The 25,764-nt window shown below is 39.1% G+C and overlaps 1 protein-coding gene across 1 annotated transcript in view; it reads right to left on the bottom strand.

The window, feature by feature from the left end:
• The window catches only part of Epc1 (enhancer of polycomb 1), a 96,628-nt gene extending 94,809 nt beyond the window's left edge, over nt 1-1,819 (bottom strand). The window contains exon 1 of the mRNA XM_048461231.3: nt 1,605-1,819. Within this exon, the coding sequence (XP_048317188.1) occupies nt 1,605-1,607 (3 nt within the window). The 5' untranslated portion in view covers nt 1,608-1,819. The remainder of the gene's footprint in view (nt 1-1,604) is intronic.
• Between the last annotated feature and the right edge of the window lie 23,945 nt (nt 1,820-25,764).

Below are 25,764 nucleotides of genomic sequence, written 5' to 3'. Positions count from 1 at the left end.
TTTATTTTATTTGGCAAATAATACGTTTCTAAGTATAATTCCTCCCACTTCCTTTCTGAACTGAGGGCATCCCTATTATCTTCACAAACAAGTAAAATGTTTACAGAGACCAGTTAAACCAATGTCATATTGTGACATATTTTTGTTCCTAGCAGGCTTGGGGCCTAAATCCCATATACTCTAATCAGATAACTCTCAAGAACAAAGATGTAACCCATCCTTACATGTGTGCACATCGATATTTTTAAGTTAAAAGTAGGTGTGTAATATTCTTTAAAAAAAAATCTTAGTTCCAAAAATATTTGCTTAAAAAAACAAACAACAACGCTATCTATAAATTCAATTCAAGGAGCAGCTCAAAACAAAACAGACAAGACAAGGTACTAGAACATCTTCAAGACAGACTCAGAATAGGTATTTGAGAATTCCCTTGATTCAAAATGAAATTCAACTTTTACAATGTCCAAGGAACTAATACTCAAATGTTTTAAGGTAAAGGGCACTAATGGGCATGGTTTTGTAATATAAGAAAAATATAAATATCAAATGCTAGTGAGGATAGAGAGTGTAAACGCCAGCTTTTTATTAAAGAATCTGGTGGAGATAATAAATCAGCTCAGATCAAACACAACTGCCAACTGCATGCTTGCCCATAATGTCCTCCGAATTAGATGTGACGACATGTCTGCTCTCACCATGGTGCACGGTGCACAGAAAACGCTTAAATAATAAAGCGGACCAAATTGAACTTTCTTTATGAAAATTAAAGGATAATAGATAAAATCTTGCCCCACCTTTTTTCTTCCTTTTTTCTTTTAGTAAAACTGACAAATTGTTGAGGGGCACTACAGCGCCACCAACACAGATCAATGCAGAACAAAAAAAAAAAAAAAAAAAAAAAGAATCTCCCACCGTGTGCAAAAAGAAGAAAACTAGAAAAATACCAAAAATTACAAAATGTCTCCCAAATGTACCTTTCCGGAGAAAACACAAGATAGATCTACAGAGATGAATCGACAAAGAGCTTTAGAGAAATCACATCTTAGACCACAAGTTAGATCCGCTCAGCAATAAAAGAGCCACTATTTAGCAACAGCCATAACTTAAACCCGGTTATGTCAATCTCCACCTTCATTATACCAGAGCTGCTTTCTGTAGTTTGTATTCAAGTACTCCATCAAGGGGATCACAATAGGTCTATTAAAAAAAATAAAAACTACAACGGTAGTTTGCTTGTTGATAATTTACTCTGTACAAATTAGGCAATAGATAATTTTTATAAAGAGGATATGTACATATTTGGTACTACCAACATTGCTGGCACACAAAAAAGTCCATCTTGAAACATCTGAGTTCCCCTGTAGTTCACAGCAATTAAAGTATAATTTTCATTATATTATGTTTATCTCTAACAATGGAGAAAAAAAAACTGTTTTTTTTCCTTTTGGTAAAATTAACCAGACAAAATTACGTGGATCGTGCACAGATCGAAGCTAAAGAAAAATACAAAGGTTGGTTTTGTGAGAAGAAACACAATAAAAATTTCTTATCTGGTTCTCCTTTCAAAGAAGTAACACCAAGAATGTTTAAAATTATAAACTTACCATCACTGTAGGCAAAGCAGCAACCAGCCCTCAAAAAAAAATTGTAACAATATAGGCTGGGGACTGGGTTGTCCAGAAAAAACAGCCTCCGGGTAGCGTACGGATCTTCAAACATCCTGAAAATATTTGGTAAATCAAAAGTGAGACTTTCCTCCATGGAGGGCGGCGGAGCGGGGCGGGCAGCCGCAGGATCCGAGGGCGTTCGAGGGACTGGAGCGAGCAGGAGGATGCGGAGCGGGCGGCGGCGGGAGGCTCGGGGTTAACAACTTTGCGCTGGCGGGCGGTCGGGCGCGCTGATTGGCTGGCGGCCGCCCAGCTCGCTGCTCGCTCCCGCCTCCCGCAGCTCGGAAAGAATGCACGACTGTGCCATTTTACCGGGCTCGGGAGAGCGCCGCCGCCCGGGCCCGAGTCGGGGCTCGGGATTAAGTGACAAGCACAACAATGGCAGCGGCCGCGTCCTCGGAGCATCTGGGCACGCCCTTACGCGCCGCGCGTGCGGAGGCTCCACGCGAGACGGCGTCCGTGGGGGATGTGGATGCGGACGCGGCCATTTGGAAGAGAAGCCCGTCTAAGTGTGCTTGGTGTGACTTCCCCTAGGGCCTCCTGCAGCCACGAGCACCACGGTCCCTGCATTAAGTAGCCGAATCCTGACCTAAGTTGAAACCATATTCAGCTTCCCTCGTCCCCCACCCCATTTCAACACTGCTTCCAGACCCCTTCCCTGCCGGCCCAGTTCTACTGCTCCGCCTTACAAACAAAATGGCTGAGGTGCCCAGTTTTTTTTTGGATCCTTCCACCCGGTCTCCAGGAAGTGGTAAAAATTCAAAATAAATACAGCACTAAAGTACACCCTTAAATCTGAACTCCGGACCACCCTTTGGTGTGGGTGCTAGCGGGGTGTCTAGGAAATGCGCTGCTTTCTTGTTCTTTTTTTAAAAATTCTTTTAATTGTTTTGAAAAGAACATCAATCATTAGGGATTTACTTGACTGTAATTTGAACTTCCTGCTTTACATATTTATAAGGTCTTTCACCTATCTTGGCAGGCTTTCAAATTAAGTGGGCTGGGAAACTTGATTCTCTTCAGTTGTAAGTCGAGTAGGGTTGCTGCAAACAGTCTTTTCTAATAAAGACAGTCTGAAAAACTAAACATAAAAATGTTAGAGAAATCCAACACTTGTAATTGCAAATGTAAAGTCCCAAAGTCAGATAATACTTATATGTGTGAACTGAACGTGTTCACTGTACAATTCCTTGTCAGCTAAATTTCTGAGTCAAGAGATGAAAGAAAAAAAAAAAAACACTAAAGCATGAAAAAACGACGAAGAATTGCCTACATTCTTCAAGACCACTCCCACCCCCGCAAAGGTCTGTATGCTTGGCTAGTATTAAGAGGTAACCACCTTTAAAAATATATATATATAGTTACTATTTCACTTATTGTCTAGAAGAAGACTCTGAGAATAAGAGAACAAATGTTATTAATTACAGGACTATTAGAATAAGCAGGGCCTACCTTTAGTAAACCAGAAGGCTGACAACACTAGAATTTTGTCAGACAGGTAGTGACCACAGGCATGGGGCTCATTTAATAAGAGTATGAGCCTTCTCTGGCTTCTAGATTTTGCCCCTGTTCTACAGTGAACTGAAGTAAATAACTGGGGTAGGCCTGGATTCACATATATTTAATGAGCAGTCATGGTAAGAAAACATCTAAAGAGGATAAATGCTTATGTAAGTATACAGGTGGGTCCTTTTTACTACCTGTAGGCTAGACTACTCTGGGCACTTTCTTAGGTATGCATATATTAAATTATAAACTTTCTGATGAAATAGCAAAATGAAAGATAAAGTATAGACAAGTTCTCAGAGAAAAATAAAAGAAAAACAATCTTGAGGTTTGTTATAGTTCTGGAGAGCTTAGCATTTGCTGGACACAGCAGCTGCTGTTCATAGATATTAATGAATAAGCATGTGGTTTATCTCCAATTTCATGGAATTTATAATCCAGAGGCAAACAAACAAGTTGCAAGTTAACAAATACATAATGAAAAATGTCGGTGAGTGCCATCTACAAAACACTGCAGAAACACAGAGAATGCAGCCTCTTAGCGGATGACATTGATGGTAGATGTGAAGGATGGGAAGCTAAGCAGCACGAGGCAGACACCAAGGGCACATTCTACAAGAGACGTGGAGGCCAGAATTGCCAGAGTATACCTAAAGAAAGGGAAATGGCTATATTTGGTCAGAGGTTCTTATAGGATTGAAGTTAAGAGTGAATGATAAAAATAAAAATAAAAATAAAAACGGACATGTCTGCTCCGAGGTATGGTGGAGGAGAAAGTTTACTGTAGATAAGAGAACAAAGCCAGAGACAGGGACATCTGGGAGAGTCCAGAGTGGAACTGACCCTGAGTCATGCAAGGAGAGGCAGGAGAGGAAGGGAGAGTCGGGAACCAGGTGCAGCAGCCAGGAGGCCCAAAGGGACTAAAAGGGTGGGTAACTATGACTGGATTATATAGCGAAGAGTCTCTGGGGGAAGAGCAACCCAGTTCCTGGACTGGAGAAGTTTAGGGTTGGGGACTGGTATGTCAGCCATACCCTGTAACAGGTAAGGACTGAGGGATGCTGGAAAAACTTGGGAGCCAGGTTCGCTTTGATCTGTTAAATAGGCACCTCAGCCAATTGTCCAGGCTTTGAGACTTACTAGAGGACCAGATGTGTAAGTGGGATTGAAGTTGAGAGGACTCAGACCCACATGGAGCTCAGTCTTTGAGCAATGAGTTACAGACAGTGATGAGACAAGCACTTGGAGATTTTGATGGTGGTAAACCCCAGGACAACCAATGAAGGGGAAAGCACATACCTGCCTGCATCATGGAGTTTTGCTTTTCATCCACGTGGTTATAGCCAGTGATGATGGTTTAATTCATTAATAAATATGAAAAAGAGCCAGACTGTGGTGGCACACATCTTTAATATCAGCACTCAGAAGGAAGAGGTAGGTAGATCTCTGAATCTGAGCCATCCTGGTCTACAGAGTGAGTTCCAGAACAGCCAGAGCTGCACAGGAAACACTGTCTCAAAAAACACAAACAAACAAAAATCCCATAGCCATGAAAGAGAAAGTCATTAAAGCAGGTCACGCGTAACAGCAGTAAAACTTTGGTAAAGCAGCAGTGCAGACCACTGTTTGCCTCGACTTTCCGATTTTCTTCGGTTGCGCTGATTCGTACTTTGATTCTTTTCCTATGCAGAGTCTCACTATATGGTTCAGGCCTACCTGGCTTTAGTACTTTGCTTTTTAAATTTTTTTTTTAAGTTGGTTGTGGTGGTACACTCCTTTAACCCCACCACAGGGAGGCGAGGCAGGTGTAACTCAGAATTTAAGGTCAGCCTGGTCTACACAGCAAAAAACCAAAAACAAACAAAAAATTCTTACATCTTTTTTTTCTTGGTTTCTCGAGACAGGGTTTCTCTGTAGCTTTGAAGCCTGTCCTGGAACTAGCTCTTGTAGACCAGGCTGGCCTCAAACTCACAGAACTCACCTGCTTCTGCCTCCCAAGTACTGGGATTAAAGGCGTGCGCCACCAACGCCTTGCAAAAAAAAACATTCTTACACCTTTTAGTCACTTGAAAAACCTGAGTATCTTCTACATTTATAAATGATGCAAAACATTGTTGAAGCTTGAATTTAGAATACTTACGGAAGGGGGTATGGGGGAGTGGGGAGAGTGGGAGGGAAATGGGAGGAGGTGGAAATTTTTAGTAAATAAATATTAAAAAAAGAATACTTACTTAGAATAAAAAGTAATTTTTTAAAAATTTCTTATTTTGGGGGCTGGAGAGATGGCTCAGTGGTTAAGAGCATTGCCTGCTCTTCCAAAGGTCCTGAGTTCAATTCCCAGCAACCACATGGTGGCTCACAACCATCTGTAATGAGGTCTGGTGCCCTCTTCTGGCATGCAGACATACACACAGACAGGATATTGTATACATAATAAATAAATAAATATTTAAAATAAAATTTCTTATCTTTAAAATTTGGTATCTGACTTCTACCAAACCAAAATGCCATGTGTACATGAGCAGAAACAGCAGCTCAACTACCTAAGATTGAGAGCACTCATTGTTCTGTCAGCTCAGTGAATGCCCTCAGGAACCAGAATTTCTGGACACGTCAATTTGTGAACATGTTGGGGTATGAATAAAATATTTTCCTCCCAGAACTCAGATGTACAGGAAGATATTTTTGAGTGAATTTTTTTTATTTTTAAGAAGTGATACAGAAACCTTTTAATCCTAATCAAGCTCATGACTGTTTTTACATCAAATACACATGTCCTGTTGCAATAAGTGGGGTAAATGCGACAGGTGACCATAGTAATTTGAGTCAGTTTTTCCCACTAAATAGGAGAATGCAACTTATGACTAAGTTTTTCAAAGATTTTTCCTCCTTTATAACTGTGAAGAAGGAATTGTGCATCTGTAGACTTTAGTCTCTTTTGGATAATTTAGAAAACAAAACAAAACAAAAAACAACCTATTCTTAGCTGAAGTCAGCATCCCTAACCTTAACAAGAATGGACAACTCCAGTTTGGAAATACTCGGATTTGTGGTCACTAGTGAATGGTAGTATTAAAATTTGTGTATTCTTGGGGAAATCCCAACATCACCCCTTGTGGTTTCTCTGTTTCTGCCTTAAGAAAAGTTTCTGCAAACTTATTTTCAAGCAACACTTGACGATTTTGTTTTCCAAATGTTCTGGCACCTTTAGATGAGATTGAAAGTATTGATTTCAGAACGTGGGGTGGTTTTAGATGCATTTACTCATTGCAAGATTTTCTCACTGCAAGTTTAATCGTTGCAAAGGAAGGGGTCTCCAAGTAGCGTCACCCCCAAAGCAGTCTGTGGACACTGGCGTAGGCTTGTCTATGACTAGTCAAGGTCTTCCCTGTTCCTAACATTCAATTTTATTTTGGGCTCATTACCCAAACCAGTGTTTTATGACACAGTTTCCACCAAAGGGATGTAGCTGAAATTGTTTGGTAGGACTCACAAGTCAATTAAAGAGAGCTGATGCTAGACTCTGAAGCTCCTTGCTAGTACATGATACCCATCATGGCATCCCTCCACTGTGGCAACTAATATTCAAGAGGCCTTGAAAGTACTCAGGCAGGTCTTCTGTCTCAACTAATCAATGCTATGATTGCTTCTGACATCCCAATGTACTTGAAAGGTGCCCCTCAGCAAAAACAGTCATTTCAGGAGCTGGTAGCAACAGGAGACAGAAGGCAAGGGTTATATGAGCCCTGTTCCAGAGCCCTGGAAACACAGCCACCAGCTCTAGTGAACATTAGGTGCTTGCACAATATAACTCAGCAACAGTGTAAACCAAAGGAAGGTTAGAAGTCCACTCACTCTACCTGTACATACACCTTTCACGAATCCTGAGGGCACTGAGCAAAGCTGCTTCAACACTTCATTTTTGTTTTTTTATTTTTTATATGATTCTTAGTGTTTTCTTCTTTTCTACACACTTAACAGAATTTTTACTTTATTGTATTTAAAATTCTTAAGCTTTATTCATTACTCCCTCACAAACATACATCCAATACTCATCTAATTTTGTTCATGCATTTTTTTTCCTTTTAGGGCAATAATTTTTATTTTCTATTTTCCTTTTTTGCCTTTATGTTTCCTCCTTGAGACACACACACACACACACACACACACACACACACACACACACTTAGTAGTATTCTGACTTACCTTATTGGCTTATGAGATTATGGGAGGCCAATTACATTCAAACTACCACACTTACTATGTGCTGAACTCCCCAGCATGTCATGTTTTCTTTTCTTTCCTTTTCTTTCTTTTCCTTTTCTTTCTTTTTAAGATTTATTAATTAATACATAGAGAGTTCCAGGACAGCTAAGGCTACATAGAAAGATCCTGGAAATAAGAGAGTTCTCAAATAAATAACCCAATGATGCACCTCAGGACCCTAGAAGATGAAGATCAAACTAAGCGTAGCTCAAAAGACAGACAGACAAAATCAGTAATAGCAGGACAGGAGTTAGTGAGATGGAGAGAATAAATAACAAAAACAATAGAATCACTGGAACAAAGAGTTGGATCTTTAAAAAGATAAACAAGATTGGCAAAGTATGTGTCACTAAATGGAAGAGAGAAGATCTAAATTAATAAAATTAGAATTGAGAAAGAAGATATTACAATAGATATCAATGGAATTCAGAAAAATCATTAGGTCTTACCTAACACTATACTAAACATACTATACTAAGTTGAGAAATCTAAAAGGAATGGATGAATTTTTAATCATATGAGCTAGCAAATTAAACCAAAACAATTTTAACAGAGCTATATCAAGTAGTGACATTGAAGCAGTGTAACATGAGGGCCGGCTTGTTGGGGTATCTGTCCCGCCCAGTACCCCACAGCCAGCAAGCAACAAAGAAAATCACACACAGGACTGCATAAGATTATAAACTGATTGGCCCATTAGCTCAGGCTTCTTGTTAACTAATTCTTACATCTTACGGTAACCCATAATTCTTGTCTGTGTTAGCCATGTGGCTCAGTACCTTTTCCAGTGGGGCAGGTTACATCTTGCTTCTCTGTGGTCTGGGTAGGAATGGAGAATGGACTTCCTCCTTCCTAGCCTCCTCCTGTTCTCCTTGCCCTGCCTCTACTTCCTGTCTGGTTGATTCGCCTATACTTCCTGCCTGGCCAATCAGCGTTTTATTAAAATACATGATTGACAGAATACAGATAATTCTCCCACACCAAAGCAGTAATTTAAAAAATCCTCCAGTTAAACTATCCCATAAAATAGAAAATTAAAAAAATATTACCAAACTCTTTTTATGAAGCTGGTATTATCCTGATACTAAAAGCAGGGGGGGGGGGATTCACAAAAAAGAAAATTACAAGCTATTTTCCCTGATTGATCAGGGATGCAAAATTTTTCAACCAAACACTTGTAAACTAAGTTCAATAAAGCATCAACTTTATTTAAAGATCCCTCACAGTTACATAGCTGACTTTACACCACCAAGGAAGAAATGGCTCAATATATGTGGTAATTTGAATGTAATTGCCTCCCCCCAACTCATAGGAAGTGGCTCTATTAGGAAGTGTGGCCTCGTTGGAGTAGGTGTGGCCTTGTTAGAGGAAGTGTGTCACTGTGTGGGCAGGCTTTGAGCTCTCCTATGCTTTAGCTATGCCCAGTGTGGATACAGACTCCTGCTGCATATAGATCAAGATGTAGAACTCTCCGCTCCTTCTCTAGCACCATGTCTGCCTGCAAGCTGCTGTGTTCCACCATGGTAATGGACTAAAACTGTAAGCTTCTGAAACTGCAAGCCACAATTGTTTTTCTTTATAAGAGTCTTTGTGGTCAGGGTGAAACATGAAGACAAAAGTTGGTACCAGGGACTGGGGTATTGCTGTGATAGCCTGATCATGTTTTCGTTTGGAGGAATTTGGACTTTAGGAGTTTGGGTTAGGAAAGCAGTGAAATGCTGTAATGTGTCATACTAGTTAGAAGCATGGAAGACAGTGGTGCTGAGGGTGACTTGAACTGTGGTGGCCTGGCTCAAGAGGTTTCAGAGGAGAAGAATACTAATATGTGCCTAGAGATTATTCTTGCAATATTTTGGTGAAGAATGTGACTGCTTTTTGTCTTTGTCTGAAGAGTCCTCCTGATGTTAAAGTGAAGAGATTTGAATTAATTCTACTGGTTGAGGAAAGCTCAAAATAGTCTAGTATTGAACTCTATTGTGTAGTTATTAGTGGCCACTCTTATACAGATCTATAATGAAAAGGAGCAAGCAAAGCAAGGAAAAGTACAAAATGTACAATTTGAGGAGAAAAAGAGCAGCAGGAAGTGGAATGTAACTAAGTCTTGTGTTCAAGGAGATAAACAGATTAAGAAATGGAATGAAGGGTGGTGACCAGCACAAGATCCCCCCCCCAGCTAAATTTCTGATTTGTGAAAAGGGATTAAAGAAAAGTTCAGAACTGGATGTGATGGTGCATCCTTTTAATCACAGCACTCTAGAAGCAGAGGCAGGCACATTTCTGAATTTGAGGTCAGCCTGGTCTATAGTGGAAGTTCCAAGACCTAGGAAGTGAAGGAAATCATTGAAAGCAAAAAGCTGGTAAAGAGTAATTGAATAAGAGGGCCTTGTTCCAGCCCCAGAGAACAGCAGAACTTGGCAGCTTCAGTCATGTGGTTCTGACTTTAGAGTCAAGGATAGAAGGAAGGGGCTATGGGATCGTCCTCTGTGACTAAGGAAAGATACTGAGGCCAGGAATGTGTCAGGGGTGTCCCTGAATGGATGCCTAGAGAGGCCTTTGCATGAAGCCATGAAGTTGAAGCCTGGATTGCCATGGAGAACCCAGGATGTTGGAGATTCCAGAATATGGAATACCTGTCAGGGAAAGCTGCTGACAGGTAGTGGAACCAACCCAAGAGAAAGAAGTATGTTGCAGTCAACAAAGCTAGAAGGAAATGGAGATCTGAAGAGCATTTTGACATCAGACATGGAGATGCAGAGTTTGGAGTTTGCCCAGTTAATTTTTGGTCTTGCTTTGGTCCAGTATTTCCTCACAGTGCTCCCTTCTCTATGTTTTGGAATAGTATTGTATATTCTGTGACATTATATGTTGGAAGTATTTTATTTGTTTTTTGATTTTAGTTTTACAAGGGATTACAGTTAAGAGATTGACTCTCAGGAGAGACTCTGGACTTTTACACATTACTGAGACTGTGATAGACTATGGGTACTTTTGAAGTTAGACTAAATGCATTTTGCATTATGATGTTGTTTCAATCTTATGGGAGCCATGGAATGGAATGCTGTAGTTTGAATGTAATTGGCCCTCATAAGCTCAGCAAGAGTAGCATTATTAGAAAGTATGGTCTTGTTAGAATAGATGTGGCCTTGTTTGAGGAAGTGTGTCACTGTGGAGGCAGGCTTTGAGGTCTTCTTTGTTCAGGCTACACCCAGTGTGAATACAGACTCCTCCTGCTGTCTGTAGATCAAGATGTAGAACTCTCAGAATTTTCTCCAGCACCATGTCTGTCTGCATGTTCCTGTGTCCCACCATGATGATAATGAACTAAACCTGTAAAACTGTAAGTCACCCCAATTAAATGTTTTCATTTATAAGAGTTACTATGGTCATGGAGTCTCTTCATAGCAATAGAAACCCTAATACAATATATATAAATAAAAGTGCTATAAATTACACAAATAAACACAAGAACAGAAATCACATGATTATTTTTATATATAAAAAAATCTTTTGACAAAATCTCTTCAAAGTCCTAGAAAAATTTGAAATAGATAGAGCAGGCCTCAGAATGATTAAGTCTGTTTATAACAAACCTATATCTAACATAATATTAAATGGGGAAAAAACCTCAAAGCATTTCCACTAAAATCAGTAACAAGATATGGGTATTTACTTTCTCCATTTTTATTCAATATAGTACTGGAAGTCTTAGCTAGAACAATAAGACAAAAGAAGGGGTACAAATGGAAAAGGAACATGATATGATATATTCTTATCTAACAGTCCTTTGAAAAATATCTATAGTTGATAAATAATTTTAGTGAAGTGGCAGAATATAAAATCAGCACAGCCTTCCTATATACCAGTGACAAATATAAGTGAGAAAGAAACCAGGGAAACAATTCCATTCATAATTGTCTAAAAAATAAAAGCCTTGAAATAAAGGTAAACAAGGATGTAGTGCTGGACAATTCTATATTCTGTCAATTATGTTTTAAATAAATGCTTATTGGCCGGTAGCCAGGCAGGAAGTATAGGCAGGACAACCAAACAGGAAGTAGAGGCAGGGCAATGAGAACAGGATTATTCTGGGAAGAAGGAAGCTTCCTCCGCAGTCCTGCCCATACATGGAAGAAGGAAGATGTGATCTGCCCCACTGAAAAAGATACCGAGCCATGTGGCTAACATATACTAGAATAATGGGTTAATATAAGTTATAAGAGTTAATAAGAAGCCTGGGCTAATGGGCTAATCAGTTTATAAATTATGGAGACCTCTGTGTGATTTTCTTTGGGGTTAAACAGCTGTGGGAACTGGGCAGGACAGAAACCCCAAAAAGCAGGCCCTCATGCAATGAGGATGTTAAAGACTTCTATGATGGAAACTTTAAAACAGTGAAGAGATAAAGAAGGGAAGACATTAGAAGATGGAAAGACCTCCCATTCTTATGTATCATAAGACTCAAAAAATGATAAATTCAAAATCTCTTTATCCTATCTAAAGTTTGTGGTGATATTTTATGTTTTTACAAATAAAGCTTGTCTGAAGATCAGAGTGCAGAGCTAAGCCATAGAGGTCAGGCAGTGGTGGCTCACACCTTTAATCCCAGGACTCAGGAGATAGAGGCAGATAGATCTCTGTCAGTTTAAGGCCACCCTGGGCTACATGAAATTGATCCAGTGTAAAAGAGAAACTGAGCTCACACAAAAGGTGATACCAGCACTTGGGATCACATACCTTTAACCTCAGCACCAGGGAGGTGGAGACAGGAGTGACTTGGCTGAGTGGAGAGAGGAATATAAGACAGGAGGAGACAGAAGCTCAGTGCAATCTGGGGTAGCAGTCTGAAGCAGTCAGTCTGAGAAGCAGTCTAAGGCAGCAATCTGAGGCAGTCGGTCTGAGGCAGCAGTTTGAGCAGTCAGTCTGATGCAATCCGAGGAAGCAGTCTAAGGACAGGATGTCTCCTCTGGCCTAAGCATTGATTGGTAGAGCTAAGAACTCTAGTGGCTGGTTGCTCGGCTTCTCTGATCCTTCAGCTTTCACCCCCAGATAGTTGACTTGAGTTTTTATTATTAAGAACAATTAATATTTGTGCTACAAAATTATTCTCTGATTTAGTGAAATCTCAATAAAAATTTCAGTGATAGTCTTCATAAGTACAAAGAAAATCTTAAAATTTATATGGAATTAGAGAAAAACCTTGATAATCAGAACAATCTTGACCAAAAAAGAATATTGCTGACAATATTACCAAGTTCAAGTTATACTACAGAATCATAGTCAGGAAAACCTGCATAATAATGTTGGCACAAGAATAGAAATATAGACCAATGAATTAGAACAGAGGGTTCAGAAATAAATCCAAGAAATTTCAACCATATAATTTTTTTAAATAAAAATTCACATTTAGGAAAAGAGAATATCTTCAACAAATTGCACTGGGAAAACATGTAGAGAATGAAACTAGATCCCTATCTCTCACTCAGCGTAAAACTCAACTCCACATGGATCAAGGACCATGACTGGAACTGCTAGTACAAAAAAGGGGGAGAACACTTGAAGATAGGGGAATAGGAAAGAACTTTCCATATAGGACCCCGATAGCTCAGGAAATCAGTTCAACAGTTGACAGATGGGAGCTCATGAAACCAAAAGACTTTTGTACAGCAAAGGAAACTGTCACTCAAGTGAAAAGGCAAATCTACAGAATGGCAGAAAGTTCTTGGTAACTCTATATCTGTGTTGACGGAGATTTCTATCCCTTCTAGTCCCACAGCCGTTTAGTTGTAAAGAAACAGAGTCCTACATTAATTATAAACTGGTTGGCCTGTAGAGGAATGTGGTACAGTAGTGTTGCAGGGATATCCTGACTTATTAGAAAGCCAGGATATACTCAGAGCCACAATAGGACAACTTAAATTAACCCCTAATTCCTGTCTGTGTTAGCCACATGGTTTAGTACCTTTACCAGTGAGGCATTCTCATCTTGCTTCCTCTGCATCTGGTGACGACTGCAGACTGAGCCTTTCCTCTTCCCAGAATTCTCTTGTTCTGGTTGCCCCACCTCTACTTCCAGGCTGGCTACTGAAAATCAGCATTTTATTAAACCAATACAAGTGACAAATATTTACAGGTTACAAGACCATTGTCCCACAGCACATCTGACATAGGACTAGTAGAATTTACAAAGAACTCAGAAAACTAACTGTCAAGAAAACAATCACTAACACCAAAAGTGACATGAACGGAGAGTTATCAAAAGAAGAACTATAAATGGCTAATAAATAATTTAAAAAATATTCAACATCATTAGCCATAAGAGAAACATAAACTAAAACTACTTTGAGGCTCTCTCTCACCCCAATCAGAATGCGTGTCACCAAGAAGACAAAGGACAGATGCTGACACACATGTGGGGAAGAAGAGCCATATCTACTGGTGGTGGAACATAAATTGGTACAGCCACCAAGGAAGTCAGCCTGGGTGTGTTTTACCATGTTCCCAGCCTTGATACTCTTGGGTCCAGAGAACTCCGTGTCCTTCTACAGAGATGCCTGCACATCCATGTTCATTGTTGCTCTCTGCACAACAGCTAGATGGATTCAACCCTGATATATATCAACTGGTGAACAACAGGGAAATTGTAGTACATGGACATTATGGGATTTTATTAAGCTGAAGGGAAAAGTGAAGTCAAAAATCTTTTAGGAAAATGGATGAAATTGTAAAATGTTACACTGAATGAGGTAGCCCAGACACAGAAAGACAAACACATGTTCTCTCTCATATGTAGATCTTAGCTTCAAGTTTTCTGTTTGTGTTTCTTTTTAATTTGGAATGTCTGCAGAGATCAGGAAGTTGAAAAGGCATTGTGATGAGGGAGGGAAGTTAAAGACAGGAGAGGGATAATGGGACCCATGAAATCTGACATTCCAGGTTTTGAATGCTGAGGGCTAAAGCTTTAAGCTGGAATGGAAATAGTATAGGATAACCAAACCTAAGAATGGATAAAAAGAACCTGACAGAAATCTACTAGATGTTAGTCTGTGTGTGCGAGTGTGTGTGTGTGTGTGTGCGTGTGTGTGTGTGTGTGTGTGTGTGTGTTTCAAAGAGTTTAAGAGTTTGAATGTAGGTACTTTGGATATGTATGTGTGGGTAATATCCTAGAAGACATGAGTTGTTTAATAAAAGTGTTGAGCTTGGGATACCACCCTACCAGTTATTATTATTCAGGGAGGCCCAAGACACCTTCCTGGCCAGGGGGAGGAGTGGGGAGGGATGACAAATCATGACTATTGCCCTTGCTCTTGGTTGCCCACAGTAACTCTATGGGAAAACCCTGTTGTTGAAGGCACAACATACCTTAATTATAGGACATTGAGAAATCAAGCTGAAACTGACCCGGAAACCTCTTCCCTGCTCCCCAGCTTTCAAAGCCTGTGCAGGCTTAGAATAGAAAAATCATTGATGGTCTTATCCAGTGGTGGACCTGAAAGATACAATACTAACCTGCCAGACAAGATGTGCTCACAGGTCCAAAGGAAACTCCATTTCCCCAAATATCAACAGACAAAAGAGACAGACGGTTTCTGTGTTGCCTATTAGCGTACCAAAGCACAAGCTGACCTCTAGGCTCTCAACATTACAAGTACCTGTTACACATTTCTAAGCATCCTAGCTCCTCTCCCTTCCTCCGTTAACCTAAACTCTCTCTTTTTGTCTCTCTTTCCATTTCTCTATGTTCCTCTTTCTCTGTTCTGCTCCTAATTCTCTCATGGTCAGATCAAATTTACTTTTTTCTCTGTCTGCTCTGGACTCTTCCAGATGTCTCTGGCTGTTCTCTCCCTTATACCTACAATAAAAATCTTCCCCTTACCCATACCCTGGAGTGTCATGATTATTTACCACATTTTACAATTGGATTTGAAGTCTGCTCACTAGGAGAAAATTCATATGTGATCCTATAAGCCTCGTCAAAATCCCATGACATGGAGGTCATAGGCCCTACAGGAGAACCACCATTATTATTTTGCTAAATATACACACTGTCAAACTGTCTTCTATACCTGTTTATACCTGTATAATAGTTTATACCCATAGATTAATACTATTCTCCACTTTGGCCAAAGAAGTTTCTATTTGTAGAGGGTAGCAACTCATGTAGAGACTTATAACTGGTCAGCATATGGAAGTAGATTGTTGAGTGCTTGACTCTAAACAGAGAAAATAGGGCAGATTTGTTGTTAGTTTTGTTTTGTTTTCAAAGAACACAATTTTAATTAAAAATAAACTTCATTTTAGAAAATGCAAATTTGGGAAAAGAACTAGAAGACCACACTACCCTAGTTCTTCACCTGGACTCCAGGCTGAGCCCCCAGGAGCAGCATTGGTATGCAAAGACACTGGGAGATCTTGAGAAGGGCTGCAGGCTCCTCAGAGGATTAAGAGAGTGCAGGTCTTCTTGGTAATGAGCTATTTTTTTTTTGTTCTGTTTGTTTGCTCTTCCCTTGAAATAGGGTCTCATACAATTCATGCTGGACTCAAGCTTGCTACATAGCCAAGGCTGGTTTTGAACTTCTGATCCTCCTGCCTTTACTTCCCAAATGCCAGGAATATAGTACACTATACCACCAGGTGGTTGATACATTTTAAATTCCACCTCCAGCCTCATCAGGAGACATCAGCCTGGTTCTCTCTAATTTGTCTCTGTGGGAGACTTACCCCGAGCAGAGCATTCATATCACACTCCCTTGCAGGGCTCATGGAAGAGTGAGCAGACAGAAGGTAAGAATGAGAGAATACCAAGGAATGCTGAGAGACTGTCTTCTGGGTGTGACAAGGCCTGTGCACTCAGGAGCTCACAGAAGCTATGGTTACCTGCACACGACCTGTGTAAGACCCATCTCGTTAGGCCAGTGCAATGGTGCAGCAGGGAAATGCACTTTTTGTCAAGCCCAATGACCCAGGTGTGATCCCTAGGACCCACATAGTAGAGGGAGAGAACAAAGTCCATAGATTTTTCCTTGGCCTCCATACAAATGCCATGGCATGCACACACACACACACACGCATATGTTACATACATACATACATACATACATGATATCTAAAAGTTAAAAAGAAAAAGACCCAGCATGTCAATATTCCAGCATGGATAGGGACAGAACACATGAGATTTCAATTCTAGCTAAGGAACTACTGACAACTGATAGCTGATGATGAGAGATCTGAAGCTTTAAAAAAAGGAATCCCACACTAGCTCAGACCTAAGAAATAGACCGTCATTTATTAAGGGGTAAAACTTACAAAGTCAGGATTCTCTGCTTGAACGATGGATGAAGATGAGATCCAAAGCAAACCGAAAGTAAAACGGGGGTCCAGGGGGAGGAGAGAAGAGCTGGACCCGCTTCTGCATCCGGGTAAATTGTCTATGAGGCCACGCCCCAGGAGGCAGGTAGTTACTAGTTGCAAACCTTCCCGCTGCACCTCCTCCTATGTTTAAATAAGAGAGTTCTAAACTTACTATGAAATTATATACAATAAGAACAAATATCCTATTCTAACTAGCTTAAGTCTTGTATAATAAATAACTTGGCCAAGTCATGAGAGGAAAATAAGTACATTTATCTAGTCTTCAACCCCATCGAAGATCGGAGAAGGGAAATAATGTTACCTGAGTAATTAGGAAGTGCAATCAAACAACTTCCAAAACATGCAACAAATCACAGAGACAGCTGGCTACCTGGGCACTCACCCAAAGTCATATTTACAATGTTGAAGCAACCAACTTTGGCTAAGGCCTAGAATTACTGACAGATTATTTTTAAAGGCAAGAAAATGTTCAAAACTGTCTTACCCTGTCTTGGCAAGATTTGACAGTTCTGCTTATCCATTCCCGGATACTATGTATTTTGTCAGTGGTTGAGGAATGGGCAGTTTTGCCAAGAAGAAGACAAGCTCTAATTGGAGTGTCTTTGGTGCTCAACATTCTCTCAGGAATAGATTGGTGTTGCCAGGAGCAATTGCATCTCACTACCACAGAACTCTAATTTATTTAAATGTTATTTTCTACAGCTTGTTGAAGAGGTTGAAGATTATTTATCTATACAGAATATAATTTCTATGTATCTAAAGAACCTGATTAGTCTAGCTATAAGTATGACAAACATAGATGACTATTGATCTATAATTCTTAATACCTATCTAACTTAAAGACTAAGACAATAAACAACTGTGCAATAAATGAGGACAATGGCCTCCTAATGTAAACAACGTATAAGTATCTTAATTAGAGGTAGAAATGTACACTGCAATATGGTAAATATATATATCAATATATAAACAATATATAAGTATCTTAATTAGAGGTAGAAATGTACACTGCAATATGGCAAATATATATATATACATATCAATACATAAAAATGTTTTAAACAGAAGTAGAAGCATGCATGCATACAATATTCAATATAATTTAACTTTGTATCAATATATAAGAATCTATACCAATGTAATTGTCTATAAATAATAACTCACAAATACCAATCTATTATCCCAAACTCCAATTTCTCTTTTTTAAAAAAAAAGATCCCTGAGCTTATAAAATTCCTCCCCCAACTACATATCAATTATAATCAACCCCTAAATGATGTCCCTAAGCCTGAGGACAAACTTTGCTCTGAGAGGGGACGTCGTTTTCTAGAATTACTTCCAGCTGTCATGGGGGCCACATTCTTTCTAGAGGATCCTGTGAAAGTAAAATGATGGCTAAATTTCAAGATTAATGTCTGGTAAGATTGCAAATAGTCTCTGAGTATTTTGTGGAGGTCTGGCTAGAATATTGTAAAAGATGCGCACCATTTCAGCTAACCAAGTTGGAACCGTCTTATGCTGGTGCCCAAAACAGGTCTTGTAGTAGCGCTATCTGTATTATGACATCATATCAACCAGGTGGAGTTGTTGTTATGGGGCCCCATCTTCTTCCTGGAAACTTCAAAGATTACTGCAGGAAAATTCATTGTGGAAAATTTAAACATTATTTATATAGACATATACAGACATATATATTCAATGAAAGGTATGATAAAGACAAAAATAGATATGAAAAAAAGCAAAGATGTTTTCTAAATTCCTTTTTATTTCTGTCTCAAATCATGGCTCCTGGCATGAGACAGAAACTCTTGAGTTTTTCTCTTAACAACAGGCTTGGAATTAGAGAGAGACCGAGCCAGAGTTTAACTCCAAAACCATATCTATCTATCTATCTATCTATCTATCTATCTATCTATCTATCTATCTATCTATCTATCTATTCTTTTTACTTATGGAACGTATTTGATTTTCTTGCTGATCCTTATTGGGTAGTAATTTTTTTCCATATGTTAGTATTCAAACATCCTGGGTCCCTTGAATTTTTTGAAGATGAATGTTTTTCTGCAGAGATAAGAACAGAACCCTGCCCCATCCTATATGTTTTTCTTACCACTTGCATGATTATCATCACTGTGGATGAGCTGTCATTTCTTCTTTCCAAGAGGTTTCTCCTCTTCAAACCGAACCTTTATTAATTTTGATGGTATCCACAATTTTTCTTCTCCTGTGGAAATAAGCGTAAAACCCCTTCCCCAATGTAGCACATCTCCTGGCTTCCACTGCGAGGTCAGCACATCCTTGAAATACACCGGCTGATTTAATTCAGAAGTTTTTTCCATTATCCAATGTCTTTCTGCTGCTGTTGTCCCTTTCTCATTAGCGTTAAGAAAATTCAAGGTTAATAAGGCATTATGTAATGTATTTCTCGGGGCATTTTCTACCCCTTTCTGTTTGTTTAACATATCCTTTATAGTTTGATTTTATCTTTCTATAACTGCTTGGCCTGTAGGATTGTGTGGTATACCTGTAACACACTTAATATTATAATAAGCAAAAAACCATTTCATTTTCCTAGAGACATAAACTGGACAATTATCTGTCTTTATTTGTGCAGGTATACCAATGATGGCAATAACTTCTAATAAATGCTGTGATTACTGAATCAGCTTTTTCCAAGCTTAAAGCAGTTTCCCACTGAAAACCTGAATAAGTGTTAATGGTGTGATGTACATATTTTAATTTTCCAAATTATGCAAAGTGGAACACATCTGTCTGCCAGATTTCATTCTTTTGAGTACCCTTTGGGTTAGTCCCTGCAGGTAGCGATGTTTGGTTATATAAAGAGCAAGTAGGGCATCTCTTAGCTTGTTGCTATGTAATAGAAAACTCTTTCTTTAAACCTTTGCTATTGATGTGATTTTTTTAATGAAATTCTGAGACCTGCAACACACTTCCAATCCATAATTGTTCAATTTCTGCATTACCTTGCACTAGAGAACCTGATAGACCTGTATGGAACTGGATGTGTGTTATGTACATAGGACAAAGCCTATTCCTGATTATGTCTTGTACCTGGGTAAACAGTAAAGTCAATTCTGTATCATCTGGTATAAATTCAGCAGGTTCAATATGCAAGGTAACTCTTTCTGCATATTGTGAATCAGTAACTTTATTAAGAGGTTCTTTAAAATTCCTTAGCACCATAAGGATGACATATAATTCCGCCTTCTGGACAGAAGTATAAGGGCTTTGTTCTACTTTACTCAATTCGTCTGATTTGTAACCTGCTTTCCATGATTTATTAGCATCAGTATAAAATGTACGGGCTCCGGTTATTGGAGTCTCACATAAATTTGAGGAAGAATCCAAGAAGTTCTCTTTATAAGGTTAAGTCTATTGCTTTGGGGATGGTTACTATTAATTTCTCCCCCAAAAATTAGTACAAGCTCTTTGCCATAATTCATTGTCTTCCCATAATTTTTTTATTTCATCAGTAGTGAAAGGCACTATAATTTCAGCTGGGGCTATACCTGCTAGTTGATGAAGTCTCAATTTACCTTTTATAATTAATTCAGAGACTTTTTCTATTTAAGTTTTTAATTTTTTACTTGGTTTATGTGGTAAAAAATCCATTCTAAAATAATATCTTCCCTCTGCATTAAAATTCCCATAGGATAAATTCTGGAAGGCAATATGATTAGAATACAACTAAGCTTTGGATTTACCCTGTTCACATGAGCCTCCTGTAATTATTCCTCAACCATTGTCAGTTCCTTTTCTGCTTCAGCTGTTAATTCTCTAGGACTATTCAAGTCTTTATCACCACCTAAGGTTTTGTTTAAATGAATTATTAGATCAGGTGTTATCTCGACAGCCGGTTGTAGACTGGAAATGTCTCCTAATAATCTTTGAAAGTAATTAAGAGTTCGTAATCAGTCTCTCCTAAGTTGTGCCTTTTGTGTTCTAATTTTTTGTAAACCTAGTTCATAACCCAGGTAATTGATAGAATATCCTCTCTGTATTTTTTCAGGAGCAATCTGTAAACCCCATTTAGGTAAAACTATCTTTACTTCCTCAAACATTCTTTCTAAAGTATGTATGTTTGAATCAGATAATAAAATGCCATTCATGTAATGGTAAATTATAGACTTAGGAAATTACTTACATATTATTTTCAATGGCTGACTTACAATGTATTGACACAGGCTGGGGCTATTGATCATTCCCTGTGGGAGGATAATCCACTGGTATCTCCTAGTAGGCTGAGAATTACTATAAGTAGGCACTGTGAAGGCAAATTTTTCTCTATCCTTTTCTTGTGAAGGTAAAGTGAAGAAGCAGTCTTTCAAATCAAAACTATCAGAGGCCATCCTTTTGGTAACCGAGAAGGCAGAGGAACTCCAAACTGTAGAGGGCCTATAGATTGAATTACCTTGTTCACAGCTCTTAGATCTGTGACCATTCTCCATTTACCAGATTTCTTTTTTACAACAAACACAGGAGAATTCCAAGGGCTAGTTGAGTACTCAATATGTCGAGCATCTAATTGCTCCTGTACCAATTGTTCCAAAGCCTGCAATTTATCTTCAGCTAGAAGCCATTGCTTAACCCATATTGGCTTCTCATTGGCCATTTTAAAGGTAGAGCTGTTGGTACCTCTAAAGGTTTGTTAGTTGCTTTATGTTCTTGTACAGCCTGAATGGTTGGTGACCTTTGTTCATAGTACCTTATTACATTCTTCCCAGAATTATGAGTTCCTGGGACTGCAGGAATGTTAATATGGGTATTCCATTGCTATAGCAGGTCACAGCCCCATGAGGTAGTTACCAGTTGTAAACCTCCCCTCAGTAGATAGCTACTAGTGAGAGACAGTCCTTTTAGATAAGTTTTGAATCCTTGGTTATTGGATATCCACCAATGCTGATGCAATAAGCCAATCAACCAAAGTAATAAATCCAGGTTTAATGAACAGAGCAAAGCACTCCTGGGTGACCCTCAGGAGGGCAGGAGAGGAATCAGATGGCAGATATGGATACCAGATCTTAAGTAGCCTATGGGTGTGGTCTTGAGCAGCCCTGGGGAAGAAGCTGACCCTTGGTGGACTTTCGGAGGGGAGGGGCTGCTGCACGGCAGGCTTTTTGATGAAGTTTGGAATTGGAGGAGTGAGATCTGAGTGTGAAATGGAACCCTAAGCTGGAGATTCCCAATATTTTTCTTTTGGAGCTATGGTCACTGACAGGTTACTCATGCTTTGGTGGATGGTCCCTGAATGGTAGGTTATCAGCTTTGGTGGATGATGTTTTGGGGAAGGGTTTTGGGAATATTGAAGGAGAGGGGTGGATATGACCAAGATACATTGTATACATGTATGTGCTATTACCAAAGAATAAATTTAAAATAGTATTTCTAAAGACTCTTTGAAATCTATAGGCAAGAAAAACTACAGAAACTATACAAATATATGGAAACTGAATAACATGCACATGCACAGCCAGTAAGTCACAGAAGAAACTGGGAGAAAAGTCAAGTCCCAGAAGTCAATGAAAATGAGAGGACAACTTGCCAAAATTTTTGGAACACAGAAGCTAAGAACAAAGTTAATAGCTATGAGTGCTATGATAAAAAGCAAATCAGGAAAATTAAATTAAACAACCTAACATACCCAATGATCCCAGAAAACCAAGAATAACACAAACTTAGAAGCAGCAGATTACAAGAAACAAGAAAGACCAGTCAGTGAAATGAAAACTGAAAGAACACAGAATCAATCAAATAGAAAGTTGGCTTATTAAAAAAAATAAGATTAGCAAATCCCTTGCTAAACTAACCGAAAGAAAGAAAAGACCCAACTTAACACAGTTACCAATGAAAAGGAGATATAACTATTGATTTTAGTGAAATACAGAATCATTATAGAGTACTTTGAAAACTTATATTCCAAAAAGAAAAACCTGGAAAAGGTAGAAGAAATAGATTACTAGGTATATGGATATATGGGACCTACCAAAATTAAATCAAGAAATATGAACAACTTAGCCAGACTCATTACTACCAATGAGATTGAGGAGTTAAGAAAGAGAAGTCCTGGATCAGAGAGGTTCACTGCTGAGTGCTGCCGGTCATTGAAGGGTCAATATTAATGCTACACAAACCTCTATGAGCAGACAGGGAAGGAACATGATGACCAAGTTATTCTATGAAGTCAGCACCACCCTGGGTCCAAAACCAAAGACTCAAAGAGGAAAAAAAAACACAAAACAATAGATTTCCTTGATGAACAATGATATTACATTTCTTAATAAAATTCTTGCAAATCAAATTCAAGAATACATTTAGGAGATCACACAGCATTACCAAGTTCTCCAGAGTTTAAGATAATTCAATACAGACTAATCAGTAAGTGTGATCCTGAGTATAGATAGACTTAAGGACAAAAACTACTATCTCAGTTGTTTCAGAAAAGGTCTATGACAAAGATCAACATCTCTTTATGATAAAAGTCCTGAAGAAATTAGGAACAAAAAGAACATACTTTAACATTGTAACAGCTCTATGTAATACACTTATAGCAATCACAATGTGTAACAGAGGAAAAGACAGCATTTCTTCTCATCTGGATTTGGACAGGGAGCTCACTCTCTTAACTTCTGCTGTAAGCCTTAGATTGAAGAATAGAAAAGAGAGAGAAAATAAGACAACTAGGAAAAGAAGTCAAATCATCCCTATTTGTAGATCACATGATCCTATGCTTAAAAGACCCTAAAAATTTCATCAGTGTAGTAGTATTCAAAATCAACACTATTAGTGGACTCACCAAGGAAAAATGTTATCCCAATATCTTCATAAAAACAAGGAAGAGAGAAAGGAAGGAAGGAAAAAAAGAAGGTCTACATATAAATGTAAACAGAGAATTTTAAAAAGACTTCTACAATGAAAGCAATTGCTGATAATGCCAGATGGAAAGGCCTTCTGTGCCCACAGACAGAGTCAATACTGTGAAAAAGGCTGCTCCAGCAAGAGTCACAGACTTAATTCAGTCTCCATCCAAAGCCTACGGCATTCATTGGAGCAAAAGAAAAGCAATGCTGACAAGCACAAAGGGTCAACTGATGGAGAAGCCTTGTTAGCCAATTATCTTTAAGAGGTGAGTCCTATTTAAGGCGTGGCTTCCTGGAGCTTGGGAGAAAACTGGCTATGGACCAGGTGCTCTCTTTCTGTGGTTTCCCTGCAGCACAGCTGAGCTTGGACTTCCTGTTTCTGTTGCGTGAGTTTTCCAAATAAAAATATAATTGTTTTATCTTTTAGCTAGCCTGATTATTTCCTGAATCGAGCTAATTTCTACAGTTGGCACTGATACGTGGGGCTAAGGTCCAGCGACTCTACCCAGCCATGGCCAGGCTCCACACCATTCATTTGGGTATACAATTCCAGGCCCTGAATAGCCGCTACCAGCTGACTTATGAGTCTGATGCGGCGGAGGCCGAACATCCTGACTGGCCTGTGACACAAGAGCCACCAGTCAACGAGTCATTGGAAACCTGGGGAAAAGGGGGCTGGGAAGGCCCAGGAGCCTGCACCCAGTGCCACCACCACCACTGCAAGCAATGAGCTCTCTGTTACTGGCCCAAGCAGGAGGCATCTGCCTCCCTCCAGCGACAGTCTCGTGTGGCTGCTGGACAGCCAGGGACCTCCACGGAGCACACAGTCTATGATTTACACTGAATAAATGTTTTTAATTTGAGCATATCTTTCAGGATTTAACTCTAAAATAAGATTCAGACCAGCCACATGGCTCCAAGTGCACCACGACACCTACTGGCAAGTAACGGTTATTGCACCTACTCCAGCTCAAAGGGTGGTGGTGGTGGTGCACACCTTTAATCCCAGCACTCAGGAGGCAGAGGCAGGTGGATTTCTGTGAGTTTGCAGCCAGCCTGGTCTACAAAAGCTAGTTCCAGGACAGCCACCAAAGTTACAGAGAAACCCTGTCTCAAAAAAAAGAAATATAAATTATAAATTTATAATTTAAAAGGGAAAAATGATGGACAATTTAACCATTCGGGAATTCACTAGCTTTTTAAAAAACTTAAACTATGTATGATGTCATGCAAGGTTTATATGATTTTCCTCCTATACCTTTCTATTTGATTCTGGAGATTAGCTTTGTCCTTCATATTTGCTCCTTAAAAACATGGTTTGATAATAGGCCAGAAATGAGGCACTTTTAGAGCATGTTTAGAAATGATACAGTCTCTACAGGCTGATAATAATCTACTGAAAGAAAAATTCAACGTTCTGGAGAAGGATACAGCCAATTTGACAAACAAAACCCAGTCAATGACAGAGGGTGCTGAGACATTGTCTGAGAGAATCCGTACTGTTGAATATATTGATTGGAGTCTTTCAAAGGGTATAATAGAATGTCTCTCCAGGAAGGTAATATGCATGCTATAAAAATTATGTCCAAAGATGATACATTATTTCTAGTGCACAAACTTCACACCTTGGAATTCTCAATGAAGGCACTAAAACAAAACACTGGACAGGAGATTCAGAATTTACAAAAGGCAGTGCTAAAAAGATTTGAAAAGGTTGAGAACTTTATCAAACTTGATGACCAGGGACAAAAGGTAAAAAGACAAAATTTAGCCTCATCAGTACATACCAAACTCCAGGATAGCTTACCCAGAGTTCTACCTGCCTTTCCAGTGATATCATCAGAAAGAGCAACTGGCACCAAATACCCTAAGGCAGTCAAAGAATATACATAGGAGCCCATATGCCTGATTGATCTAAAAAAAAATTAAACAAACAATTGTATCTTATGGAATACATTCATTCTTTGTTAGGGAAATGGCCAAAACGTGGGTTTCAAGCAACAAAGCAACACCACAAGACTGGATTCAGTTCATCTCAGCAGTCCTAGAAAATCAACCGTGGTTGCTTTGGAGGTGTT

This window comes from Myodes glareolus, chromosome 14, assembly GCF_982192425.1.
Source record: "Myodes glareolus chromosome 14, mMyoGla1.1, whole genome shotgun sequence".
NCBI lineage: Eukaryota > Metazoa > Chordata > Mammalia > Rodentia > Cricetidae > Myodes > Myodes glareolus.
Note: the sequence above shows the minus strand (reverse complement) of the source record. Positions and strands in the feature narration are given on the sequence as shown.